A 23347-nucleotide genomic window follows, 5' to 3' on the forward strand; every position below is an offset into this window, starting at 1 on the left:
TGACGGTCACTTTGATGCCAGATTTGCTGCGATCCTCTAATTCACACATCCTCAGCAACAGTCCTGGCCTGTGGGTTCAAAAGTTTTGTGGTTCATTTACTAGCACAGCCATACAAATTATCTACTGAAATGAGGTGCCTATTAAAAATATTTTAATTGATATTAATTAATTAAGCTCCATTGCATAGTGCTCTGTACCTGAATTAGGTATCTTCATTTCCAAAGCTGTTGTATCACTTAGGAGCTGGGTGACTTGATCAAGTTTCATACTATCTGAACCTCAGAAGGTTTTATTTTTCCTTTCTTTCTTTCTTTCATTCTTTTCTTTTCTTTTCCTTCCTTCCTTCCTTTCTTTTCTGTAATGGAGATCAAACCCAAGTCCTCACACATGCTAGGCAAGTGATCTACCACTGAGCCGCACACCCAGCCCTTTTAAAACTCTGAAACAGAGTCTTGCTAAGTTGTCCAGCTTGGCCATGAATTTGGGATCCTTGTGCCTCATCCTCCGTAATAGCTGGGATTACAGCTGTGCACCATAATGCCTGGCTCTCGGAAAGCTTTTCAGTAAATGGTTTGCATAGATATCTGTTTGACAGTGTTGCTGATGGTATTAGATAATACGTGAAAGTCCTAATGTAGTAGCTGCTCCACTTGTTTGTCCTTTTCCCCCTCAGGATTGCCATGAACAGAACTTTGGAGGGAAGCTAAGGAAGGAATATGAAAATTGGGAGGAGCAGACAAACTCATTCATCACTGAGGACCCATGCCTTGCGTGGCACTTTATGAGTATCCACTGGTTTGATTCTCGCAGCCTCTATACGAGATCAGTTAACGCTGTCTCGCCTTTCAACCACATCTGTTCACTAGTGTGAGCTCCTTCTCCCACCCCCAGCTCTCAGGGCAGAGGGAAGAAGCCCTAAGGAAGCATTTGCCAATTTCCATGGTGTAAACATTCCCACCACAATGGATTTCAACTGCTGACCCTTTAACAACCGGTTCCAGGTCCCCTGAACTTTTACCCTTGGGCTCTCCCCAGCCACCCCAGCTGGCCGAGGCACACCCCTGCCTGTCTCTTTCTCCCCTCATTCTCCCCTTGAGCTTCCCTGGCCTGGTTTGTTCTTTTGGGCCTTCTCTCCTTTACATCAGCTGTAGTGTCTGTGCCGTCTGTCAAAAATTCCCTCCCACTTCCTTCATTTGGCTGCCTCCTTAACATTCCCATCTTGGTATTCATGTTACCTCCACACAGGGTGACCTTCCCTACCCATCCTTGCTGAAGTAGCTCTCCACCCTCAGTTGACCTTTAGTACACCACCCTGTTTTCCTTTCTTTGAAGCACTTATTGTATGTTATTATATTTATTCTTTTACTCTCTGTCACCCCCTACTGGAATGTAGGTTCCTGGGGAGCAAGCACTTCATCTCATTCACTTCTGTGTTCCCAGCACATAGTAGATGCTCACTGAATGACTGTTGAGTGAATGAATGAATGAATGATAAAGAAGAAAGTAAAAGTCAAACATAGGAGCTCAAACTCTTGAACTTAGTCCTCAAATGTCGCATAAAAGAACCCAGATTGTATAGCTACATGCAACTACAATGCAAAGAGATCTATTCTGTGTTATTGAGGGAAATATAAATTGGTATAACTATTTTGAAAAGCATGTTTGCATTACCTTCTAAGATGAAGATGACCCAGCAATTCTCCCAGGGACATACACAAAAGTAATTCTTTGCACAAGTGCAGGTGAAGACATGTAAAAATATTCATGACACCATAGTCATAAAAGAAAATTTTGTAATTAATCAAAACGTGCATTAACAGGAAAAGTGAAATATCACATAGCTAACAACCAGTGAACTACCTGATATTCAACATATACCTTAACCACATACTATTAAGGAAAAAATGGGATTCCAAAAGATTACAAATAGCACTATGTGTTTTTATGATATTTAAAGCATCTTTACAAGTTTGGTATATGTTGGAGGACTCCTTGTAGCTACAATACAACTATATAAAAAGAAAAACAAGAGAACAATGAACATAGTATGCAGAATAAAGGTATCTGGGATGCTGGGAGGAAGGAATAGACTTGGGGGAGGTGTTATCTGGATAGATATTGGTTATTGTCAAGTGCTTTTATCCTAGGTGAAGTGTTTGTAGGTGCTTATTGTATTACTAAAAATAGACTGGTTAAATAACTAGCTAATTAAGTATAAGTAAGCCATGTATAAATAATCTAATTCTGTGCCCACAAGTCCAATTCAACAAAGAAACTGCACAAATATCACGAGAATGGGAAGATGAATGGTGCATCCAGAAGGAGCCTCAGCAAGGTCCTTGCTTGGTGCTTTCACTTTCATGATTCATTTAATTACCACAAATCCCCTTTGAGGTAAGTATTGGTTTCAACTTAAAGATGAGGAAACTGGGGTGAATTGTTTTGCTTATTTTCCCAAACTTATAATCCAACGTCAGAACAGAACTTGTCACAAAAAAAACTATGAAAATCAAAACTAAGATTTTTATCTCACCCCAGTTAGAATGGCAATTATCAAGAACACAAACAACAATAAATATTGGTGAGGATATGGAGAAAGGGCACACTCATCCATTGCTGTGGGAATACAAATTGCTGCAACCGTTATGGAAAGTGGTATGGTGATTCCTCAGAAAACTTAGAATGCGACCACCATTTGACCCAGCTATCCCACTCCTCAGTTTATACCCAAAGGACTTAAAATCAGCATATTACAGTGACACAGCCACATCAATGTTTACAGCAGCTTACTTCACATAAGCTAAACTATGGAACCAACCTAGATGGCCTTCAACAGATAAATGAATTTTTAAAAAATGTGATACACACACACAGAGTGAAATATTACTCACCTTAAAGAATAATGAAATTATGGCATTTGCAGGTAAATGGATGGAACTGGAGAATATTATGCTAAACAAAATAAGCCAATCCCCCCCAAAAAACAAAAACTAAATGTTTTCTCTGATGTGTGGATGCTAATTCACAATGGAGAAGAATAAAGTCACTTTAGATTAGGTAGAGGGGAGTGAATGGAGGGAAGAGGGTATAGAGGTAGAAAGGATAGTAGAATTAATCAGATGTTATTACCCTATGGTCATCTATAACTATACAAGCAGTGGGATTCAACATTATGTACAGCCAGAAGAATGAGAAATTATACTCCACCAAATATGATGTATCAAAATGCATTCAACTCTGTAACTAATTAAAACAAATTTAAAAAATAAAAAAAGAATGGGTGGTTTTTTGGGTAGGGAATTAGCAGGCTGTGGGTGAGGGAGGTAGTAACTGACACTTTTAATTTTTCAATTTCTAGCATAAAATGGGAGAAATATCACTGGATAGAGTTCCTGGATATTCTACCTATGGCTTGGCAGAAAGAAAATGTTCCCACTCATGTTTTCATAGGTCAAAAGTTATTTATCTTTATAGATAGATAGATAGATAGATAGATAGATAGACAGATAGATAGATTATATATTCAGGCAGAGGTCTTAAGGAGGAGGAACATGGATACATGGATTCCAAAATAGATGTGTTGGGGATTTTGTTCAGAGATGGCAAAATCCCAAAACAAAACAAAAAGCAAACAATAAAAAATAGTCTCCTCTTTCTTTCTTTTGCAGTTGAGGGAAAGATTTTGATTTTTTTCCCTATATGAGAAAAATATAAACTTTTTATTGGTTTGTACTGATGCTCCAAATTCTGTTTTTCAGCCTTGGCCTTTCCTACTGTTTAACTTGGCTTCACAGATTAAATAAGCAATCGGTAATCAAACACATGCCTCTGTGAACTTTCTATGTGCTCAGCACTACTCTGAATCCTAGGGACAAATTTAAGAGATTGAACTGGCCTCCAGTTCCAGGTCCTTGGGTCTGGTTCACTTGTGCTTGGGGATAGCAGAGAACTGGCCTGACCTTGTAAAGTCCACTTCATTCCAACATTCCCTGTGGGGCCCTTCTCTTTTCTCCCCAACCCAATTTTCCCTATCCTTCCTTCCCAGAAAGCTCTTCCTCCCATGGCCAACCCTTCTCCTTTCCCTTTTGCTTTCCTGTAGTCAATCATGGTCTGTCAAAATTAAACTGGTTTTTAAAAATCATCTAGTTCCATGCTTTAAAATTCATTTCTTCTAAACTCTTCCCACATCTTACATAAAACTCCTGAGAAGGAAAAGTGAGAAAGTATCAGCTCTGAAAGAGCCAGAGGGGATGTCATGCTTTATCCACCTGATGTGCAATTGGAGAATCCCACCCCACCCCAAACGTTCCTGAGTTCCAAAGTCCTAGGGATTATCAGCCCAAGTGAACGCCCTCATGTGGCAGATGAGGAAACCTAAGCATAGAGAAAGGCAGGACATGGCTTCAACATCCTCTGGCCATGAGGAAATCCAGGAGCTAAGGTCATCCAAAAGTTCAAAAACTGCCCTCCTTCACCAAGGCGACACCCCAGTCCTCAGAACTGGAAATGTCCTGTGGACTTTACTTTCTGTTCTTAATGCAATCACTTGACCTATACTCAAGGAAAAGACACAGGACACGCTTCAGAAATGACAAGTTCAGTCAACTGGGCACATCCTGGGCATCCCCATGGCCATCTCAGAAGGACTACTATATCAAAAAAGTGCCTGGGGTCATTGGCATGGAGTTGAACGGTGCTCAGATGAACAAAAGTGCTTTGGGGCACGGGGACATGACAACTTGCTCTCCCTCCCGAGGAAGCAGTTTAATGCTGATGTGTCAGCGCCATCATTGTGAAAGGGCTCCCTCCCACCTCCTCCCTCTCCACTGCTGTAAGATATACTGTCAGATGAATAGTCATTCTTCTTCTCTCTTTGTAACAGAACAATATGGATGTTTATAAAGCTTCTCCCAGTTTTTCCAAGTCAATACAATTAAAGCACAATGCATCTTAATTGCCAGCCCCCTAACCCTTACAGAACAAATGGCAGCAGTCCCAAGGAAAACAAACTCTGGCACTGAACCCAAGAAGGGTGAGGAAGCCAAGCTGGGATTTCTGTAAAAGTGCCCCCAGACAAAATGGTTTGCATCTTAGGTGCCTGGTTTTCCATAGTGCTTTTTCCAGGCCACCTAAAACTATTTTTATGCCCATCATTTCCTCTGTCTCACAGTTTGCCTAGAGGCAGGAACAAAGACAATTAATTCAATCTTTTGGGAGAACCAGACAGAGCTCCAGCAATTCTATGTGGAGGGGCATAGGAGAAGTCATAAAGGCAATCACAATCAACCATCTTAAAATTTGACATCCTCTCTGTCACCCTAACAATGGAAGTAAGTAGTTGTTTGGCTAAATGTTATAAATTCAAGTCCTTACTACCATTCATGAGCCATATGATCTTGGACAAGATACTGACTTCTGTCTGTTTCAGCATCTTCCTTTGTAAAGAGTCTGATAATATGGTAGTTGCTACTTCATAGCTGTGTCAAGGAATTAAATGAACTACACACATAAGAAGCCAAGAAGGGCATTAGCATATAGTAAGTACTCAGTAAATTTATTATTCGTGAAGTGCTTTGTGCTTCACAAAGCACTTCCACAGATAATAATTTCTCTTGATTAGATTCCAGACCATTTGACTCTCAGCCAAGACATTTGGAAAAACTTTAGAACACTAAGTAATGTCCAGCATGCTTTACCAAACACATCCAAAGAAGTTAGAATATGTATGTTTTCCCTGTTCCTGTCTTGTCTTTTTGTTCTGTGTTCTGCAAGGTCCTGCGCATCTCCTCTGCTTGGGAAGCAATATAAACTGTCTCAACCAGGAGGTATGAACTGTCCCTCATCCTTTACACAGCACCAGGCAGAATTATACACATTGTTGCTGAAGCACCAACAGTCTTATCTCCCCACTTCCAAAGGCCCACTGGATATTTTGTAGAAAACCCATTGGTCCAGGGTAGGGTTCAGGAAATGAAACTGTATCATTTTCCGTAGTCAAACCTTTTCCTTGAGGAAGGCCACATCAAAAAGCTAGTCCATGGGAGCTGGTTACCCCCCTCTCCCCAACACACTAAGCAGGGAAGGAAGGGGTAGAGGGCTGCTGTTTCTGGACAATCCTGTGTATGCAATACTAGGTTACTATGATTCATACACATGAGACAAATGGGGCTGTTGAGGGGAGAATAAATTGTCCAGGAGCCACAGTGGGTAAAAGTTCTAGCGATGCACTTATGAGGTAAACGATCTTCCTTGGGTCTTTGAGCTGAATTTTCTCATCTATAAAACTGGTATAATAAAAATACACACCTCATAGGGCACTGTAAAAATTCAATGTGTTAATTCATTCAATTATACTTAGCACAATTATTGGCACATACAGAAGTCCAATAAATACTAAGTTTTATTATTATGCAGAAAAGAGAATCTGCTTGGGTTTACTCCATGCCTCTTTCGTTACAATAAGCAGTGCTCTGTCCCAGACTGAGGACAATAAGAAAGAGTCCTACTCCCTTAGCCAAATTTATGATGTGGGGCATGGAGCAATGGTAATCATGACTTCCAACTATGAGGTGGGTGGGAAGCATTTAGTCCAACCTGTGGTGCAACTCATTTGTTGTTGCTGTGCAGCTCTGATTTTCCCCCCTTTCGGGTACCAAGGATTGAACCCAGGGGCACTAAACCATTGGGTCATATCCCCAGCCCTTTTTATTTTTTATTTTTTAAATTTTGAGACAGGGTCTCCCTAAGTGACTTAGGACCTCAATAAGTTTCTGAGGCTGTCTTTGAACTTGCAATCTTCCTACCTCAGCCTTCTGAGTCCCTGGGATCACAGGTGGGCACTACTGTGCCCAGCTGATCCTGTTTTTTTGTATGTATGTAGGTATATATGTATGTATGTATTTTTGAATGCTTTTGTTGACAGAATACTCACTTCCTTGTGAGAATCAGCCTCTGGGTATAATTTTCCCTCTTCCTCTATGCTCTTTCTGCCCTCCTCCTTTCTCCTGTCTTCTTTCATTCTCTCTTCTCCCTTCCAGCCTGTCCTCTCAACTCCTTGGTTCAGTCAGTTTCAAAAGTCCGAGGACCCACTTTTCCCCAGAAGGCCCCGTCCAGTCACAGCTCAGTCACAGAGAGTGTGGCAGGTCTTCAGTGTAGACCTTGGCTAGCTGATGGGAATTCGGCCTCCAATGGTCATAACAACTCTTTAGGTTTTGCAGGATCCTTTGGAGGCAAAGCCTTTAACTGGGCCTTACTGGTCTTGGCTTCAGGTCCATTAATGTCATCAAGAACCAAATAAAACTTAAAAGGGTTGATCTGGAATCTGGAGTCCCCGCAGCTCGATATGCAAGACCAGGAGAAGACTGGGCCTCTGGAGTGACGCTCTGAAGCAAAGCACACTGGCAGCCTCTGTCGTTGGAGTCTTCTGACCCACTGAAGCTCGAACCCAGCCGCGAGTAGCCTGGGACAGCGCTGCCGCTTTAAGAGAGGGGCGGGGCCCGGGTACAGGCCAGTCAGGGCCAGCCCACAAGGCTCCTTTTCCTTTTTGATCCATTCAAAAATTACTCATTGCAAATTCCCGGACTGCTTGCCGAGGAGAAGGAAAGGGGCGGAGTAGGGAGGGCTACCGCAGGCGCAGCGCTGGGAGCACCCGGGGCCCGCCTGGCTGACGGCTGGTCCCGCAGAAGCTGCCTGCCAGCGTCTGGCTCCGGTGGCCTCACCAGGAAGCGTCAGAGTCTCGACACTAGGGAAGCTCGGAGCGCCGCCTCCGCCGCCACCGCCACTCGCCTGGCTAGCGATCGCGGAGCCCCCTCCCCTGGTCCGGCCCGCGCCGGACGACCGGCTGGGGAGCCTTCCCAGGCAATGGCTGGCCGCTAAGCCATGGCTCAGTACCGCACCCCCAGCCCGCTCGGCATGGCTGCGAGAGAGGAGCTGTACAGCAAAGTCACCCCCCGGAGGAACCGCCAGCAGCGCCCCGGCACCATCAAGCATGGATCGGCGCTGGACGTGCTCCTCTCCATGGGGTTCCCCAGAGCCCGCGCGTAAGTGACTGGTTGGGAGTCCCGGCGACCTCTCCCACACCGCACGGCCGGCCCTCGGCTTCGCTCCGGCTCGCCTCCCTGCGTCTGCCTGACAAGCGGCGCGCTCCCCGCTGCCCACGACCTGTTGGGGGCAGAATGGGCGCGAGAGCAGCCCGGGACTCCTCTCCCGGCCGTGGTACTGGAAAAAGAGGCGGCGGGGGAGCGCTGGGCTGAGGGCTTGATTCGGGTTGTCTAAAGATTGGGGGCACAGGTATGGTGTTCGAGTCCCGGTTAGGGTGCTCAGAGCCCAGTGCGCGGGCCCTACGGGTGGAGCTAAGCGGTTCTGTCGCGCGCGCTTCCCGAGGTCTCCTGCGTTGAGCTCCCTGAAGAGGAGGGGCCCCTTGGAGGACTCTGGCAACCTCTCTGTCCAGAATGCTGGGCTGGCTTGGGACCCTCTGGTGACTGGGAAAGGGCAAGGGATTGCGGGGCAGGGAAGCCGGCGCCCCCCCTGTAGCGTCTTCCAGCTCCGGATGTCGGTCTCGGGTTTGGTCTCCCTCCGGAGTAGGAGGAGCGGGAGCGTGGGTGTTGCTGCGTGTTCATTGATAGGGAGGATGGAATGAGGGGAAGCGATTCCTCCAGGGGACCCGGGTTCTCGTCAGTGGTGACGGCAGTGCAGGAATCTGTGGGTGCCTGAAAGTAAGGAGGGGGAGCTGTCCTCCTTTTTCCTTCCTCCCCGAAGGTGGGCTAGGGAAGGGCAGAGAGAGCGCAGGTGGCTGCCAGGACAGCCAGCTGGGTGAGAAGATGCCTGGTTGCCAGCACCCGGGCAGCAGCAGCAGGCGTCTTCGGAAGCTGGTCAATTCGAGTCTGGGGGCTGGAACCCTGCCTAAGAGGAAGCCAGAGCCTGGGGCCAGACCCCTCTCCCCAGTTGGAGAAGTGAGGGCACAAAGCCTGGGTTCTTGCTGCTCCTTTCCATCTTTCAATGACATCACCTGAACAGGAGGGTTGGGCAAACTTTATCAGAAAGCGCCAAGCAAATGAAAGTTCTTTCTTTTCTCCTCCCCCCCATACCCCACAAGATGGTAACTCTAGGTCTCCCTCCTTTGTCCCTGATGAACTTTATTCTTTACTATCTTGACTGTACCCTAACCTCTTTATCAAAACAAATTCATGAATTTCTCATTCCACCCAGCCACTGGGACAGGTTGGAGTTGTGTTGACCACATTTCGTGGAAGGTCACAACGTGGACCAAAGGTTTCTGCCTTCCATTGACTTCCAAGCATGAAGGCTCCAATTCTGGATGCCAAAATTGCTGGGAGAAGATGTGGTGGGCTCTGCTGGGGTGTGTCAGGTGTGAGTGTTGCAAGTTAGGTCCTTCCTAAGAATGACAATGTGCGTAACTCTTCTTAAGAGCTGGAGGTAGCATCTGGGAATGCTGCAGAATTAGCTTAGTCCTAGCCTCATTCTTTTCTGAAATGAGGCCAGCATTAAAGACCTGAGTTGCTTAATTAAGGGAAAAAGTACTTAGCTGGACTTCTTACACTGTCATATTTGCTATTCAGCAGGCTTTAAGGGAATATTTTTTCCTGAACTGAATCCAGGAGGCCTTGCCCAGGTTCTTGACACATTAGTGCGATGGTCTAATTTTGGCTTGTTCTACTCCTGAAAATCTCATAAGAACTAGCATTTATTGGATACTTACTAGATACTATTCTAAGTACTTTATCTTTATTACCCATTCCCCCCCTCACAAACTAATGAGAAAGGTACTATTTGCCCATTTTATGAATTGGGAAACTGAGACTTATAGAGGTTACATAACTTACTTAAGGTCACAATAGTAAGCAGTGAAGCTGGAATAGAAACCCAGGCATTGTGTCTGCACTGCCAGGTCTCACATCTAGGGACAAGATGTGAATGATTAAATGTGGGTGCAATGGTCAGAGCAGTTCCTGACACATAGGGCACAGTCCTTAAGTGTTAAATGCTGAATTAGTTTCCCATGGCTGCTGTAATGAGTGACTAGAAATTGTGTGCCTGAAATCAACAGAAATGTTTTTTCTCATGACAAAATCAGTATCTCTGAGCTAAAATCAAGGTGTCAGCAAGGCCATGCTTTTTCTGGAGGCCCTAGGGGAGAATTCATTTCATATTTCTTCCAGTTTCTAATGACTGCTGGCATTCCTTGGCTTGTGGCTACCTTATTCCAATCTCCATCCTTATTGTTATATTGTCATGCCCTCTTTGTGCCAGATCTCCCTTTGCACATCTCTTAGAAATCTTGCATTACATGTAGTAATTTGGTGGTGGTGGTGGTGGGTATTAGGGATTGAACCCAGGCCTCCTGCACCCCAGGAAAGCACTGTACCACTGAGCTACATCCTCAGCAAACCCCACCCACTTTTTTTTTTTTTAAAGAGACAGTATCTTGTTAAGTTGCCCAGGCTGACCTTGAACTTGCAATCCTCCTGCCTCAGTATCTTGAGAAGCTATGTGTGTGCTCCTGAACCTGACTCTATTTATTTGGTACTGGGGATTGAATCCAGAGATGCTTTATGCTTTATTACTGAACAACATCCTCTGCCCTTTTTATTTTTTATCTTGAGGGGGGTCTTTCTAAGTTGCTTAGGACCTCACTAAGTTGCTAAGACTGGCCTTGAACTTGTTATCCTCTTGCCTCAGCCTCCAGAGTTGTTGGAATTACAGGTGTGTGTCACCACCACCCAGCTATTTTTTAACCGATATATGAAACAAAAATTATACATATTAATGGGGCATCATGTATTGTTTTGATACATGTATATGTTTAAATCAGGCTAAACTTAAGTATCACCTCAAATATTTAATAATTTCTTTATGGGAAAAATTTCAAGATATTTTCTTCTAACTTTTTGAAATATTTGGTACATTATTGTTATTTATAGTCATATACATGCTATGCAGAGATAGCACACTAGAGCTTCTTGCTCCCATGTAACTGTAACTTAGTACCCATTGATCAGTCTCTTCCTATTTCTTCCTCCTCCTACTCTCCCTGGCCTCCGATAAACCAACATTTCTTTCAAATATTATGAGGTGAATTTTTAGATCTCACATGTAGTACTTGTCTTTCTGTGCCTATTTTTTTTCACTTAACATAATGATCTTAGTTTCTATTCAAATGACTGGATTTCATTCCTTTTTTTGGCTGAATAGTATTCCATTATGTATAAGAGGATATGTATGTTTGCACTTGACCCACTTGGACAATCCAGAACAATCTCCCCATCTCAAGATGGTGAACTTAGTCATATTTGCAAAGTCCTTTCTTTATCATGTAAGGTAGCATACACATGTTCTAAGAATTAGGTTGTGGCTATCTTTTGAGGAGTCATTATTTAGTCTATCACAGCTATTATTATTATTGCGCCTGGTGCTGCCTTTCTTTACCAAAGTTAGTAACAGAGAAGGCCTGGTGGGAGGGAGGTGGAGTTTTCTGTTCTTTTTTAAATTCTGTGTCCACATGCCCAGGGCTCTTAGAGGTCATCTGATCTACCTCAACTCCCTGAGCAGGCCTAATCTTCTCTACCTTATCCCAGAAAGGCTAGTGCAATTGGCTTTCCCCTCAATAACTCAGATCTGTAACAAGAGGGGTCAGATTTCAGAGAGCAGACTTTCAACTTCATTCTGGAGAACTGAGAAGAAAGATTGCAAGGGCATCGGGCTCCATTGATAAGAGACTTCTTTCTCAAGTCCTCTGCTTGGAGGAAGGAGCAAGATGAAAATCTAAAGCAGGAAAGAACAGGTCCAGGAGGAAGGGATGAGAATGATATCTAGGACACCTTGAGAAGGGATGAGAATGACGTCCCAAGCATGGCCCTTGGGAGAGTGGTGGCAGCAAGGCCAGGTTTTTCCTGGAGGCATAACTGGGTCTGGAGTAGTGAGAAGCAAGAAGGGACACACCTTGGCTGGGCTCTGGGTGGGCTGCAGAGAGGACAGAGGCCAGGAAGGCCTGGTCCCATTTCAGCCTATGCTGTGCTGAGCTGCAGGCTTGAAAAGTCACTTAACCCCTAAGGGCATGGCTGGTGCCCTCTCAGGGGAACATGCTCAATGAGTATATGCTTGCTAAGTGCTTGACAGAGCTAAAAGCACAGAATGGCAGGGCTGAGCCCAAGCAGGGAGACGTGGAGTGTGCTCTCTCTTGCTCATTACTCCTGGAGCTAGGCTTGGGTTTTTTTCAACCCATAAGAATTTCAGGCCAATGTAGACACTGCTGTAGAAGAAACTTCCCATGGAGAAAGGTGGACAGTGGAGATCTTGTGGGATGCATGTGTGTGGTGTGGAGCAAGGAGGTCTTAGGGACGAAACAGGAAGGAAAATTTCAAGGGGCCAAAATGGCCTATCCCTTCCTTTTTCTTTCTATACTCATTAGCACTTCCCTGTTCCAAAAGTTCTAAAAATAAAAATCTAGCTTCCTCCAGGCAAGTGAGGTTGTTGGAAGGAAAAGGTCAAGTGGACGCATGGGCAGAGGCCCCAGGAAGCGGAGGCCCCAGCCAGGAGAGGGGCTGAGTATGACAGGACAGGAACTCTGATAAGAGCTGTGTGGTGTGCACCCGACTTCCTGCCAAGCACTGAGGTCCCCTGCTGATCTCTATGGCCTCTGGGGGACTGAGGGTCCTATGCTACTTTAGCCTGGGGCCAACTGTGGGCCTTAGAGTAAGTTACTAAATAATTGAATCTTAGGAGTCTTTGCTGGTACAACCCTGACCTGTTTCTTATTTTTATTTTTTGAGGCTGCCTATGGCTGGAACTTTGTCTACAGCAAATGACTTGGGTATGTTTCCTCAATGAATAAGAGATCATAATTTTGGGAGCTGGGGGGGGGTTGGCTGCTCAGTGGTAGAGTAATAGCTTAGCATGCAAAAGGCCCTGGGTTCCATCCCTGGCACTGCAAAATAAATAAATAATAAATAAATAAATAAATAAATAAATAGTATTTTTGAGTAAGGAACTGGCAGAAGTTGAGGATCCCAAGTTTCAGTCCAGCTTGATACTTGAAGCTTTTAGGTCTTGCATTTAACCCCTTTCCCTCAGTACTGTGATCAGCTTGTGTGCATGGTAATACCTGCCCTGTTAACTCAAGAAAGCTTTGCAAAGATTAAACAGGAGAATGGATAGAAAAGACCTTGTAAATTTACAAAATAGAATTTGAACACTAGGTTTTATTATGGTCTTATTTTGCTGGACTAAAAGAAAAGCAAGGAGAAGAGATGGTAGTGGAGGTGTCTGGTAAGGATTTACATGAACTATTGGAATGTTTTTTTGTTTTCCAACTGAGAATATTTGAACACTGTTCAATGTTAAGGAGCAAAACAGAAGGAAAGAGCTGGAATAAGGGCGCCTCCAACTTGGCTTTGGACAGTGAGCTCTGTTAGCTATGCCTCACTGCCCAAAAATAAAGGCAGCTCGAAGCAGGCTCCAGAAGGAATTGAGAAGCAACCTGCAGAGCCCGGGAATTGAAGGATCTAGTTTCTCTGGCTTTCTCCAGCTTACCTGTTGGTTGACATTGGATCCTCCAAAAGCACTTGGTCAAACCAGCATCTCTGAAATGTCTCTGACTCTGGCCTGGGATCTGTGGCTCCTTTCCTAGTAGCTGTGTTGGTTAGAAAGAGAAGACAAATAGGGGCCCACGTGGAGATGAAGGGCATGGCAAGGAAGTCTCTAGATGGGCAGGTCTTATAGAAGGTCATGGCAAGGAAGTCTCTAATCTATCTGCCATAAAACTGTGCACACATGCACATGATATTTGTGTGTTTTTATGTAATTTAAAAATTACTCTCACATGCATTAAATATCCCCCTTAATTAACACAACAGAGCTGTAAATTTGAGTGGTTGAGCACACGTTGTCTTAAAGGCAAGGAGATTTGAGGCTCAGTGGAGCTTAGGGACTTGCCCACAGTCACACAGTTGGTACAAGGAGACCCTGTTGCCATTAACAGCCTCAGGCTACAACTTCAAGTCCAGTGAACTTTTTAGGCTACACAGAGGTCCTGATTTAAAAGTAAACACCCTTTGTTTCTTTCTCTTTTTTTGTGGTACTGGGGATTAAATCCAGGACTTTACACATGCTAGGCAAGCTCTCTACCACTCAAGTTTTGAGACAAGGTCTTACTAAATTGTCCAGGCTGGCTTCAAACTCGTTATCCTCCTGCCTCAGGCTCCTGAGATTACAGTTCCACTGTGTCTGGCTAAAAGGAAAGACCTGGACATGCCTTCTTTTTAAGTTCATTGAGGTAAAACTATGTACAATAAATTAAACCTACTTCAAGATCTATGCATTTAGACAAATGAATGTACCATGTAATCACCAAAATAAGACACAACACATCCATTGCAAAGGGATAACAGTTTTCTTGTATCCCTTTGCAGTCAGTCCTGGGCAGCTTTCTGTCTGCTTTCCATCATTATAGATTAATTTGCATTCAGGAGTCGTCATAAAATACAGCACAGAAGTACCTGGCTTCTTTTTTTCAGCATAATAGGTTTTTTAAAAAAATCTATTATTATTGTTCTCTCTTTCTGATACTGGGAATTGAACCTGGGGGCACTTTAACACTTAGCTACATCCTCACATCTTATTTATTTATTTATTTATTTGTTTGTTTGAGAAAGAGTCTCACTAAGTTGCTTAGGCCTAGTTAAGTTGCTGAGGCTAGTTTCAACTTGAAATCCTCCTGACTTGGCCTCCCAAGTCACTGGGACTACAACATATTTTTTTTTTTTGATCCAGATCTTCCATGTATCAGTAATTTGTCTCTTTTGATTGACCTTGAAGTTTCAAATGTGCTAGTAGCATAATTATAACCACTTGCACATAACTTCTATGAAAATTCTCTGTTACGCCCTAATTTCTAATAATATCTTAGGTTTTTAGACCACTTTAGAGATGACAGAGCAGATTCACGTCCATAATCACTATCAAGTCTCACTCATAATTTGACCAGAAAATAGAGGGTCAGAAGATTAAGTGCTTTGGAGATTGAAGAGCATCTTGTCTTCTGGCTCTGTCCCCTGCTTGGGGACAGCTGCCTCAGACTCCAGCTGCCTGGGGACTGTCTTGGCCAGAACCAAAGGTTTTGCTTCTCAGAGGCAGCAAACCTAGGGAGTCCTATGTCCTTCCAGCACTCTCCAGCTGGCCATGGCTTGGTGGTGCTGTCAGTACCTTCACTATCCCTGCAGGCTCACGAGCAGGGGGCTGTCCCTGTACAGGAACATATGGAAACCGAAGAGCCCCATCTTTATCTGCCCTATCCCTCTGCACAGAAGTTTGAACTCATGGCAATGGTCCAGACAGCCTGGGTTTGAATCCTAGCTCTGACCCTCACCAGCAGGTGAGGCTGGGCAAGTTGCCTCTGTTTTCCTATCTATACATTTGTTTGGTTTTGTTTTTGAGATGGGGTCTCACTATGTTGTCCGGACTCACCTTTAACTCCTGGGCTTAAGTGATCCTCCTGCTTCAGCCTCCTTAGTAACTGGGACTACAGGTGCCTGCTACCATGCTCAGCTCTGTCTATAAAATGTTTGCAATATCAATGCTCACTTCAGAGAATGTTGTGAGCATTCAGAGGACTGGCTCATGCAAGCAGTTGGAGAGTGTCTGGGTTTCAGTAATGAGGGCAGGTTCTCCTGCCATTCAAGTGCTGAATGCTGCATGGCTTCCTTTGTGGCCTTGGCTCTGGGCGCTTTTCCTCACTCCTCTCTGAGTTGAGACACAAAATAACGAGATGCGGTAAAGACCAACGTATGCTTTCCCCCTCAGTACTGCATTCTGCTCCCATGTGCCTCTCTCTCTCTCTCTCTCTCTCTCTCTCTCTCTCTCTCTCTCTCTCTCTCTCTCTCTCTCTCCAGAAGGACCTGACAGGATGCCAGGCCTAAGCACAAGCAAACCCAGAGTAGAGCCAGCCCTGACCAAGCCACTGACTATAATAGATGGCTGGGCTTAGGGACTCGAAGGGTTACCATATGGTTGTCTTCTGATTACTCTCAAATGGAATCAAGAGTCAAGGCCTGGAGAAAGAGAGAGAGAGAAGCACACCCTAGAATAGATTATTTGCACTGTGATGGGCACAGCCTCAAGCAGGACGCAGAATCAGTGCCAAGACAATGATGCCTGAGGTCCTATAGGGACTGAAAGCCCTGTTTTCTTCTCTGAGGATTCTCCATGGGCCACTGGGTTTTTGCCCAAAGGCTTCTGGGAGAATCACTGGTTTTTCTCTATTCCCTAGAAGATAGGCAGTTGGATATAACAGTGGCCAGAGTCCTCTGCCAGGAGCTCAGGGTACATGATAGGTGATCCCTTTCTTGTTTCATCTTGCTAACATTCCCATTTTCCTTGCGATGTTTCAGTCCTGCCACCAAAGATCTTCCCTAGTGGTCCTCTGAACAGCAGGGGTTATACATTTTCTAGGTCTGAGGGAATAAAGATTTACTGAATGTCCAAGGCTCTGGACTCTGTCACACCCCATAGGGAGCCCAGTGGTAACACACCATGAAGACAAGCTAGATCACCTTTCTTTCAGACCACGGCTTTGTCCTCTGTTTATTAATTGTTTGGATTCACATACATCCTTTTCCTTCCCAGGCCTCAGTAGTCCTAACTATAAAAGGGGTTGAACTCAAGCACCTCCAAGATCCTCTGCAGTTGTGATGACTCCAGGGTGTCAAGGACAGCGGTTTTGAAAAGCCGGAGGATGTTTTCACTGCCTCATGTATTCTTTTCTATTCCAGAGCATTTGGCCTTTCTATATTTACATTTGTCTTGTTTTTTTCCACAGTGCTTTACTATCAAATCCATCTCCTCATCCTTTAAAGACAGCTCTTCAGGACTGTTGATATTCCAGAGAGTAAATAAATGGAAAAAAAAAGAAAGATATGAGGCAGTTACAACAGTAGGGAGTCATTTAACTAGTATGCATTAGAATAATTTTCAAATTGGTACATAATGTGCTTTCTTGCAAAATGCAACCAAAGTGCTGGTTAAATAAGAGAGGAGGTTGGTGCCTTGATCCCAGCACCTGGAGTAAATAAATTGTTCATGGACACCTTTTTAATTAAAGGGACAGCTTTCCTTCTGTGGAGTCGCCAGCTGTTTGTGTAACACTTCCCGTTGTGTTCCCTGGCCCCTGTGGAAGCATAAACATTCTTGTACATAAAGCAACCGTGGCAATGAACTCCACCAGGGCCAGGGCTGTTCCCACATGGAGTGGGAAGCCGAAAGAAACTCCAACATAGTGGCTCACAGCAGTCGGGAAAATGCCACGGGGAAGCTGACAGCACAGATGGCCAGAGGCAGCCGAATGTTCTCCATTCCTTTTAGATTTTGTTAGAGGAACCCTTTCTGTGAATCAGGTAGCAGGATCGTTTAGAATCCTACTTCCGTCTGGACTGTGCCCTGTTTAAAAATATTTACGGAGTGCATTCGCTTTCTAAATATTTATTCTTTTATCCTGGATAGGAAGCACTTAAAGAATAGGAAAGAAATCTGCCTCCATGCTGCCTTTGTGTACAGTCTATTTAACCTCACACAGACCATGCACAACTACGCAGGTTGCTGGAGTCTCAGGCAGCCGCATCTGTACTCTCATTTCTCAATCAGCTTCCACTTGAACTGCCTGCCTGTCTTTTCTCTCTCTCTCTCTCTCTCTCTCTCTCTCTCTTTTTTTTTCCTGATCAGATTTTCCCCACCTTCAAGAACTAATTCAACCACAGCACATTTGGCTTCCCTTCCCTTTGCTTCCCTTTCTCTCTTTTCATCCCATCTCCCTCAAACCTCATTAAGCATAATTAATCCCCCGTGAAGCCAGCAAGACAAAGGGGATTATCCCCATATTACCTACAAGGATACAAAGTGAACTGCTCAAGGTCCTCTGCCACTTTCTCCCTGATAAGTTCCCCGTGTGATGCCATTTTAAAAAAAAAAAAATATGTAGACACAACACTACATATTCATGGGCAACTATTTTAGCCTGTGAGTATAGGACTTGGGAGCACATGGATAATTAGATGTAGTCTCTGCCCTTGGGGAACTGACACCCTAGTGTGGAAGATGGAAATTTGTGATAAAGGGTGGTAAGTGTAATGCAAGAAATAGAAGACACAACTGTATGAGAGGAGGAGGAGGAGAATATAACCAGACAAGGAGCATTGAATTAAATCTGAAGCAGCACTCTTCTTCAGGTTGAGAGGAGGGCTTTGAAAAGACCAGTAGACAATTCAAATGATTTCATACTACAGGTCAAGCATCCTTAATCCAAAATTCCAAAATTGAAAATGTTCCAAAATTTGAAATTTTTTGCACTAACATAATACGGCAAATGACAAATTCCACAAGTGACCGCATGTAACAGGTAACAGTCAAAATTAGCCATACTGGATTTGTATGAAATTACCTCCAGCCTATGTTTATGAGGCTTATATGAAATATAAATGAATTTCATGTTTAAGCTTGGGTCCAAGATATCATATATATGCAAATATTCCAAAATCAGAAAAAAAAAAGTTATCTAAAAATCCTAAGTACTTTTGGTGCCAAGCATTTTGGATAAGGGATACTCAGCCTATATATACAAGTATAAGATACTGCATTGGGAAAATCCTCCAGAGTCAGAATCTTGGAACTAGAATTAGGTAGAGCTTACCTAGTCCAACACACTCTTTTCAAATTAAGTAAAATGAGACTAGCAAATGAAGTGGCTTGCAAGATTTAATAGCCAGTCTGTGACCAAATGGAAGCTTAGGTTGTTGACCCCTAGTGTAGACCATGATTTGCTTTTTTCCATATCAGGCTACCCTGAGTCCAGGCTCCAAGAAATAGACTTCTATTAAGGTTTGGCTCTGCTTTCTGGAAGCATGGGCTGATCTATTGTTTGAATTAGCCCTTTCTTATTGTTGTTTGTCTTTTCTTTTCCTTTTGCTTCCTTCCTATTGCTGGCTACTTGTGTGCATCTCAGCTGATAAAAGGACAAAACTCACTTGTCCATAGGCCAGTTGAAATGGGTACACCTGAGGAGTGTCAGATGGTTGGATAAGGAAGTACTATTCACACAAGAGAGTGAAGGATGTGTTGGAGGGGGCCTGTAATTGTCTCAGTCACCCCCCACCCCCCACCCCATAAAGGTAAGAACAGGTTACATGCTGCTATGGGGTAAAGAATTTTGGTTTTAAAGACAAAAGACTGAATTCAAGTCCTGGCTGTTACTTTCTAAGGGTGTGGCTTGGAGAAAGTTATTTCTACAAGTTGGATAAATCAAAGTGAAGCAATGGATATAAAAGTTAAAAAGTCATGCACACACAAAAGGTTACTATTATTTGGTATCAGCAGTTGAGTCCTGGTACTTTTGGGATCTCCTAAAAACCCTAAGAGCTATGGGTTCTGTGTGGTGATAGATGGCACTCATCATGTGTCATTGTTTCAGAGGCTAATCCCATTAAGATGAGGATATATGGGCCACTTGAGAAGCCAGTTGCACAAAAACGAACACTTCCTTCTGGAAGCTTTAGTTTTTACTTCATCTCTCTTGAGTACTTGGGACAAGAGTCATAAGGAGTTAGCATGTGACTCTTATGAAACATAAGAGGTTTTGTAAATGATAGCGAGAATGGCCAAAGTCATGTGTAATAGTATCCTTTTGCTGCTATAACAAATTTCCACAAATTCAATGACTTAGATCAACACAGATTTGTTCTCTTACAATTTGGACATCAGAAATTCAAAATCCAAAATCCAAAATTACAGACTAACATCAAGGTTTCCCCAGAGCTTCATTCTGTCTAGAGGATCCAGAAAGGACTGTGTCCTTGACTTTTCTAGGTTTTGAATTCCTGAGTTAGGGGTACATTCCTCCACCTTCCAAGAACATTGCTCCAACCTCTACTTCAGTGGCCACCTCTCTTCACCCTGACTTATAAGGACTCTTATGATTGCATCTCTCCAGCTTAAGAACATTGGCTTCATCACATCTGCAGAGTCCCCCTTGCCATGTAAAGTGACATATTCACAAGTTGAAAGGATTGACAGCTATAGGAGGCTGTCATTCCGTCCATCACAGTTTGTGTGTATGATACTTCTCACAGGAGAGGGGTCTACTAGGCTCATCTTGTCTTCTCACCCTTACCATTCCCAACTCAAGCACTTCACATTTGCTGAGTGCCTACTGTATGCCTACATGATATTTTAAGTACTTCCTATGTGTATTATTTTGTTTATTTCTAATAATGAACCTAGGAGACAGGAACAACTATTATCCTCATTTTAAAGATGAAAGACTAAAACACAGAATTTCTAACTCTCCTGAGCTCACACAGCTAGTAAGCAGTAGAACCAGGATGCAAACCCTGGGCTGTCTGACTCCCAGAGTTGGAATTCTTAACCAGCACTGGCATTATTGACATGTGGCGGGTGTCTAGTGGAGCTTGAAGAATAACAGAAGGAAAGGAATTTGAGGTCCAAAGGAATGACGTGATGTCCCTAGATTACCCAGAACTGGGGTCAAGAGCGTAACCTGATTTGCTCTTTGGTTTGATCTGTTTCTGGGTCCTAGTAACTGCAGTGTGGTTGGCTGTCCAATGATGTGGTCTGGAATCAGGATGATGTTATCTCCCTTTCTGGAAGTGTGTGTGTGTGTGTGTGTGTGTGTGTGTGTGTGTATGAGTGTGTATATGAGTATGAGTGTGTGTGTGTGTGTGTGTGTGTGTGTGTATATATATATATATATATATATATATATATATATATATATATAATTCAATTCAGCTTCCAACTGTGGGAGGACTGGAACAGGGTTGTACTTGGGAGTCACAGCTGGGGATCCCAGACTCAGCCTGATGCCGCCAATTGAAAGAACTTGGTTGAAACAGGAAGCATGCTCCTTCTCCTGTGTCCTCAATGAAGGGCTCTGAGGGCAGAGTGCATAGTAGTTTGTCTGGTACTTGAGTTTGTGCTCAGACTGATGTACATTCAAATTTCTACTCCTCTTTGGGCAGCTTACAAAATCCCTCTAAGCCTCATATTTCTCATCTCTTAAATGAAGGTGATGCTATCTGCCTCAAGGAATTGTCACAATGATTAAAGAGATGAAGCATATAAAAACACTTAGTGCAGAGCCTGACCTGTAAGTGCACAATCAATGGCGGATGTGATGGGGAAGGTCCTGATCTTTGGAATCACTGATTTGAGCAGCATCTAGAAGGGGATTCTAGGTGTAATAAGTTTTTCCAGCCTTTGGCAGGAATGTGTTTCTAAGTTCCCTCCCCAGCCTCTTTAAGATCTAGGGCCTGGGTATAAATCATGTTCAGTCAATTTGATAGGCATTCTGGGGAAGGCTGAGAGTCGAGGGGAGCCCGTTCAGGGATATGGAATGGCTCTCTTCCTCAATGCACATGGGAGCCACACGATGCCTGCTTTCTGCCTGGCCTCCCTAGTGCACAGAGCTGCTGTTCTCTTGATCAAGAAGAATCCACAGGGCTGGGGTTGTGGCTTAGTGGTGGAACGCTTGCGTGGCATGTGTCAGGCACGGGGTTTGATCCCTGGCACCACATAAACAAACTACATAAACAAAATAAAGCTATTGTGTCCATCCACAACTAAAAAAAAATATCTATTTAAAAAAGAAGAAGAATCCACAACAATTATATTCCAGTAGTGATAATGACAAGGGGCCCCTGTGGAAGACAGCTTGTAGGTAAGTCTTGAAAATCAATTGATCCATTGAAATGAGACTCCTGGAGACCCCAGACCTTCAGCAACTTTGGTACATCCGGATTGAGGAAAGTGGCTGAAGTTCTTATCTTGCTCCAAATGCAATGTAAACTCACAGGCTCACCCGTGGAAGGCTGAAAGACAGCAGTGCCCCTGGTCATCTGACCACATCAGACATCACAGAACTCCCAGCATCACTTCATCCATCAAGCCTCGGCAGGATGGTGACAAGGGTGGCTGTTCTATTGTGGCCTATAGCTGCCAACCCTGCAATCCAGAGGAACAGAGAGGCAGCCTCAGGAGGAGGCAAGATGTCCTGCTCAATGAGTGCCAGAGGCTGTGGGGCGGGATGACTCTCAGGGGACCTCAAGTAAACAGAGAAGGTTGCTTTTTGCTAGGCAGCTGGCTCTGAGGATGTGGAGGATGAATCTCAGCATGTCAAGTTGTTTTGCTTTTTGTTTGGTTTCTAAAAATTGTTTCCTCTCCAACTGCTGTAGTCTGGGGAACTAGTCTCTGCTTCTCCGAGTTGTCCTGGGAAACAGTAATGTGGGGCCGTGTATGTTTAGTCTGGAGAAGACTTGATGAGGTAGGGAAGATGTTGAGGCAGGACACAAAGAGGGTCCGGTTTAGTCAACAAAAATTTGCCAAGAGATGCCTGGGCCAGGCTCCCAGGAATTTGCTAATAAGTTTTAGAAGCAGAGAGAGCAATAAGACCCCGTGCCTGACCACAAGGAGTTCCCTACCTCTAGGGAAGACAGTCAAGCAGATGACTTTGACCTAAGGTGATAAGATAGAGAGGGAGGGAAGTTATCTTCTACTAGTATCTGAAAGACTGTCTTGTGAAAAGGGTATGATTATTCTGTGAACTCTTAATAGGTGGATATAATTGCTGAGAACAGGACCAGATTTCAGTTCATGTGGAAAAACAATTTTGGAAACAAGTGGCCCAATGACACTTGCTCTGTCTCCTGAGGTCTTATTGTCTCAGTCTACTTGTGATCAAACTCAGCTGAGCTTCTGATCAGCAGCCCCAGAAGGGCCCAAGTGTTCTATATGGAGTTGGAAACGTGTCTGATGTCACTGGCGATCAGGCTGGGACCTGAGGCCTGCGGGAAGGGACATGGCATTGAAGGGTATCCCTTATGGATTAGCTTCTGTGTATCTGCTACCAGTGAACTGGGTAGTGATGAGCTGATGGCAGTCCAGCAAGAGCCTCTGGAGAGTCGTGTCTGAGCATGCTCTCTCTTGCTGGATAGGTCTTTACCGATGTGTACCCGCCCCTGGCTGGATTTGAGTCTGTGGCAGTGAGTCGAGCCTAGCATTTTGGGGACCAGGGGTTGGGAGTGGATATGGGTGGAAGTTTACAGAGGCATCCGAAAAAAAAGATGGCAAGCCAATCCAGTGTAACCAAGTCAGGGAACAGCAGTCACCCAAAGAAGGAAGAAAAAGAACTCTGGAGCTGGAGAGGAGAGGAATGCAGGCCCTGGGGCTCCTGAGGATGACTTTGAACTTGTAATAGAGTGAGGAGGCTGGAATTTTTAGCAGTAAGAGGAATAGCTGTAGGTCAGCCCTTACAATAGAAAATTCCAGAAG

At 44.2% G+C, this 23347-nt stretch overlaps 1 protein-coding gene across 2 annotated transcripts in view; it reads left to right on the forward strand.

The window, feature by feature from the left end:
- Positions 1 to 7664: 7664 nt before the first annotated feature.
- The window catches only part of Ubash3b (ubiquitin associated and SH3 domain containing B), a 143755-nt gene continuing 128072 nt past the window's right edge, over positions 7665 to 23347 (forward strand). The window contains exon 1 of one of the 2 annotated variants that reach the window (XM_026402698.2): positions 7665 to 8040. In XM_026402698.2, the coding sequence (XP_026258483.1) occupies positions 7880 to 8040 (161 nt within the window). In that variant the 5' untranslated portion in view covers positions 7665 to 7879. The remainder of the gene's footprint in view (positions 8041 to 23347) is intronic. The other variant, XM_026402699.2, reaches the window with a different exon arrangement.

Source organism: Urocitellus parryii, chromosome 4, assembly GCF_045843805.1.
Source record: "Urocitellus parryii isolate mUroPar1 chromosome 4, mUroPar1.hap1, whole genome shotgun sequence".
NCBI lineage: Eukaryota > Metazoa > Chordata > Mammalia > Rodentia > Sciuridae > Urocitellus > Urocitellus parryii.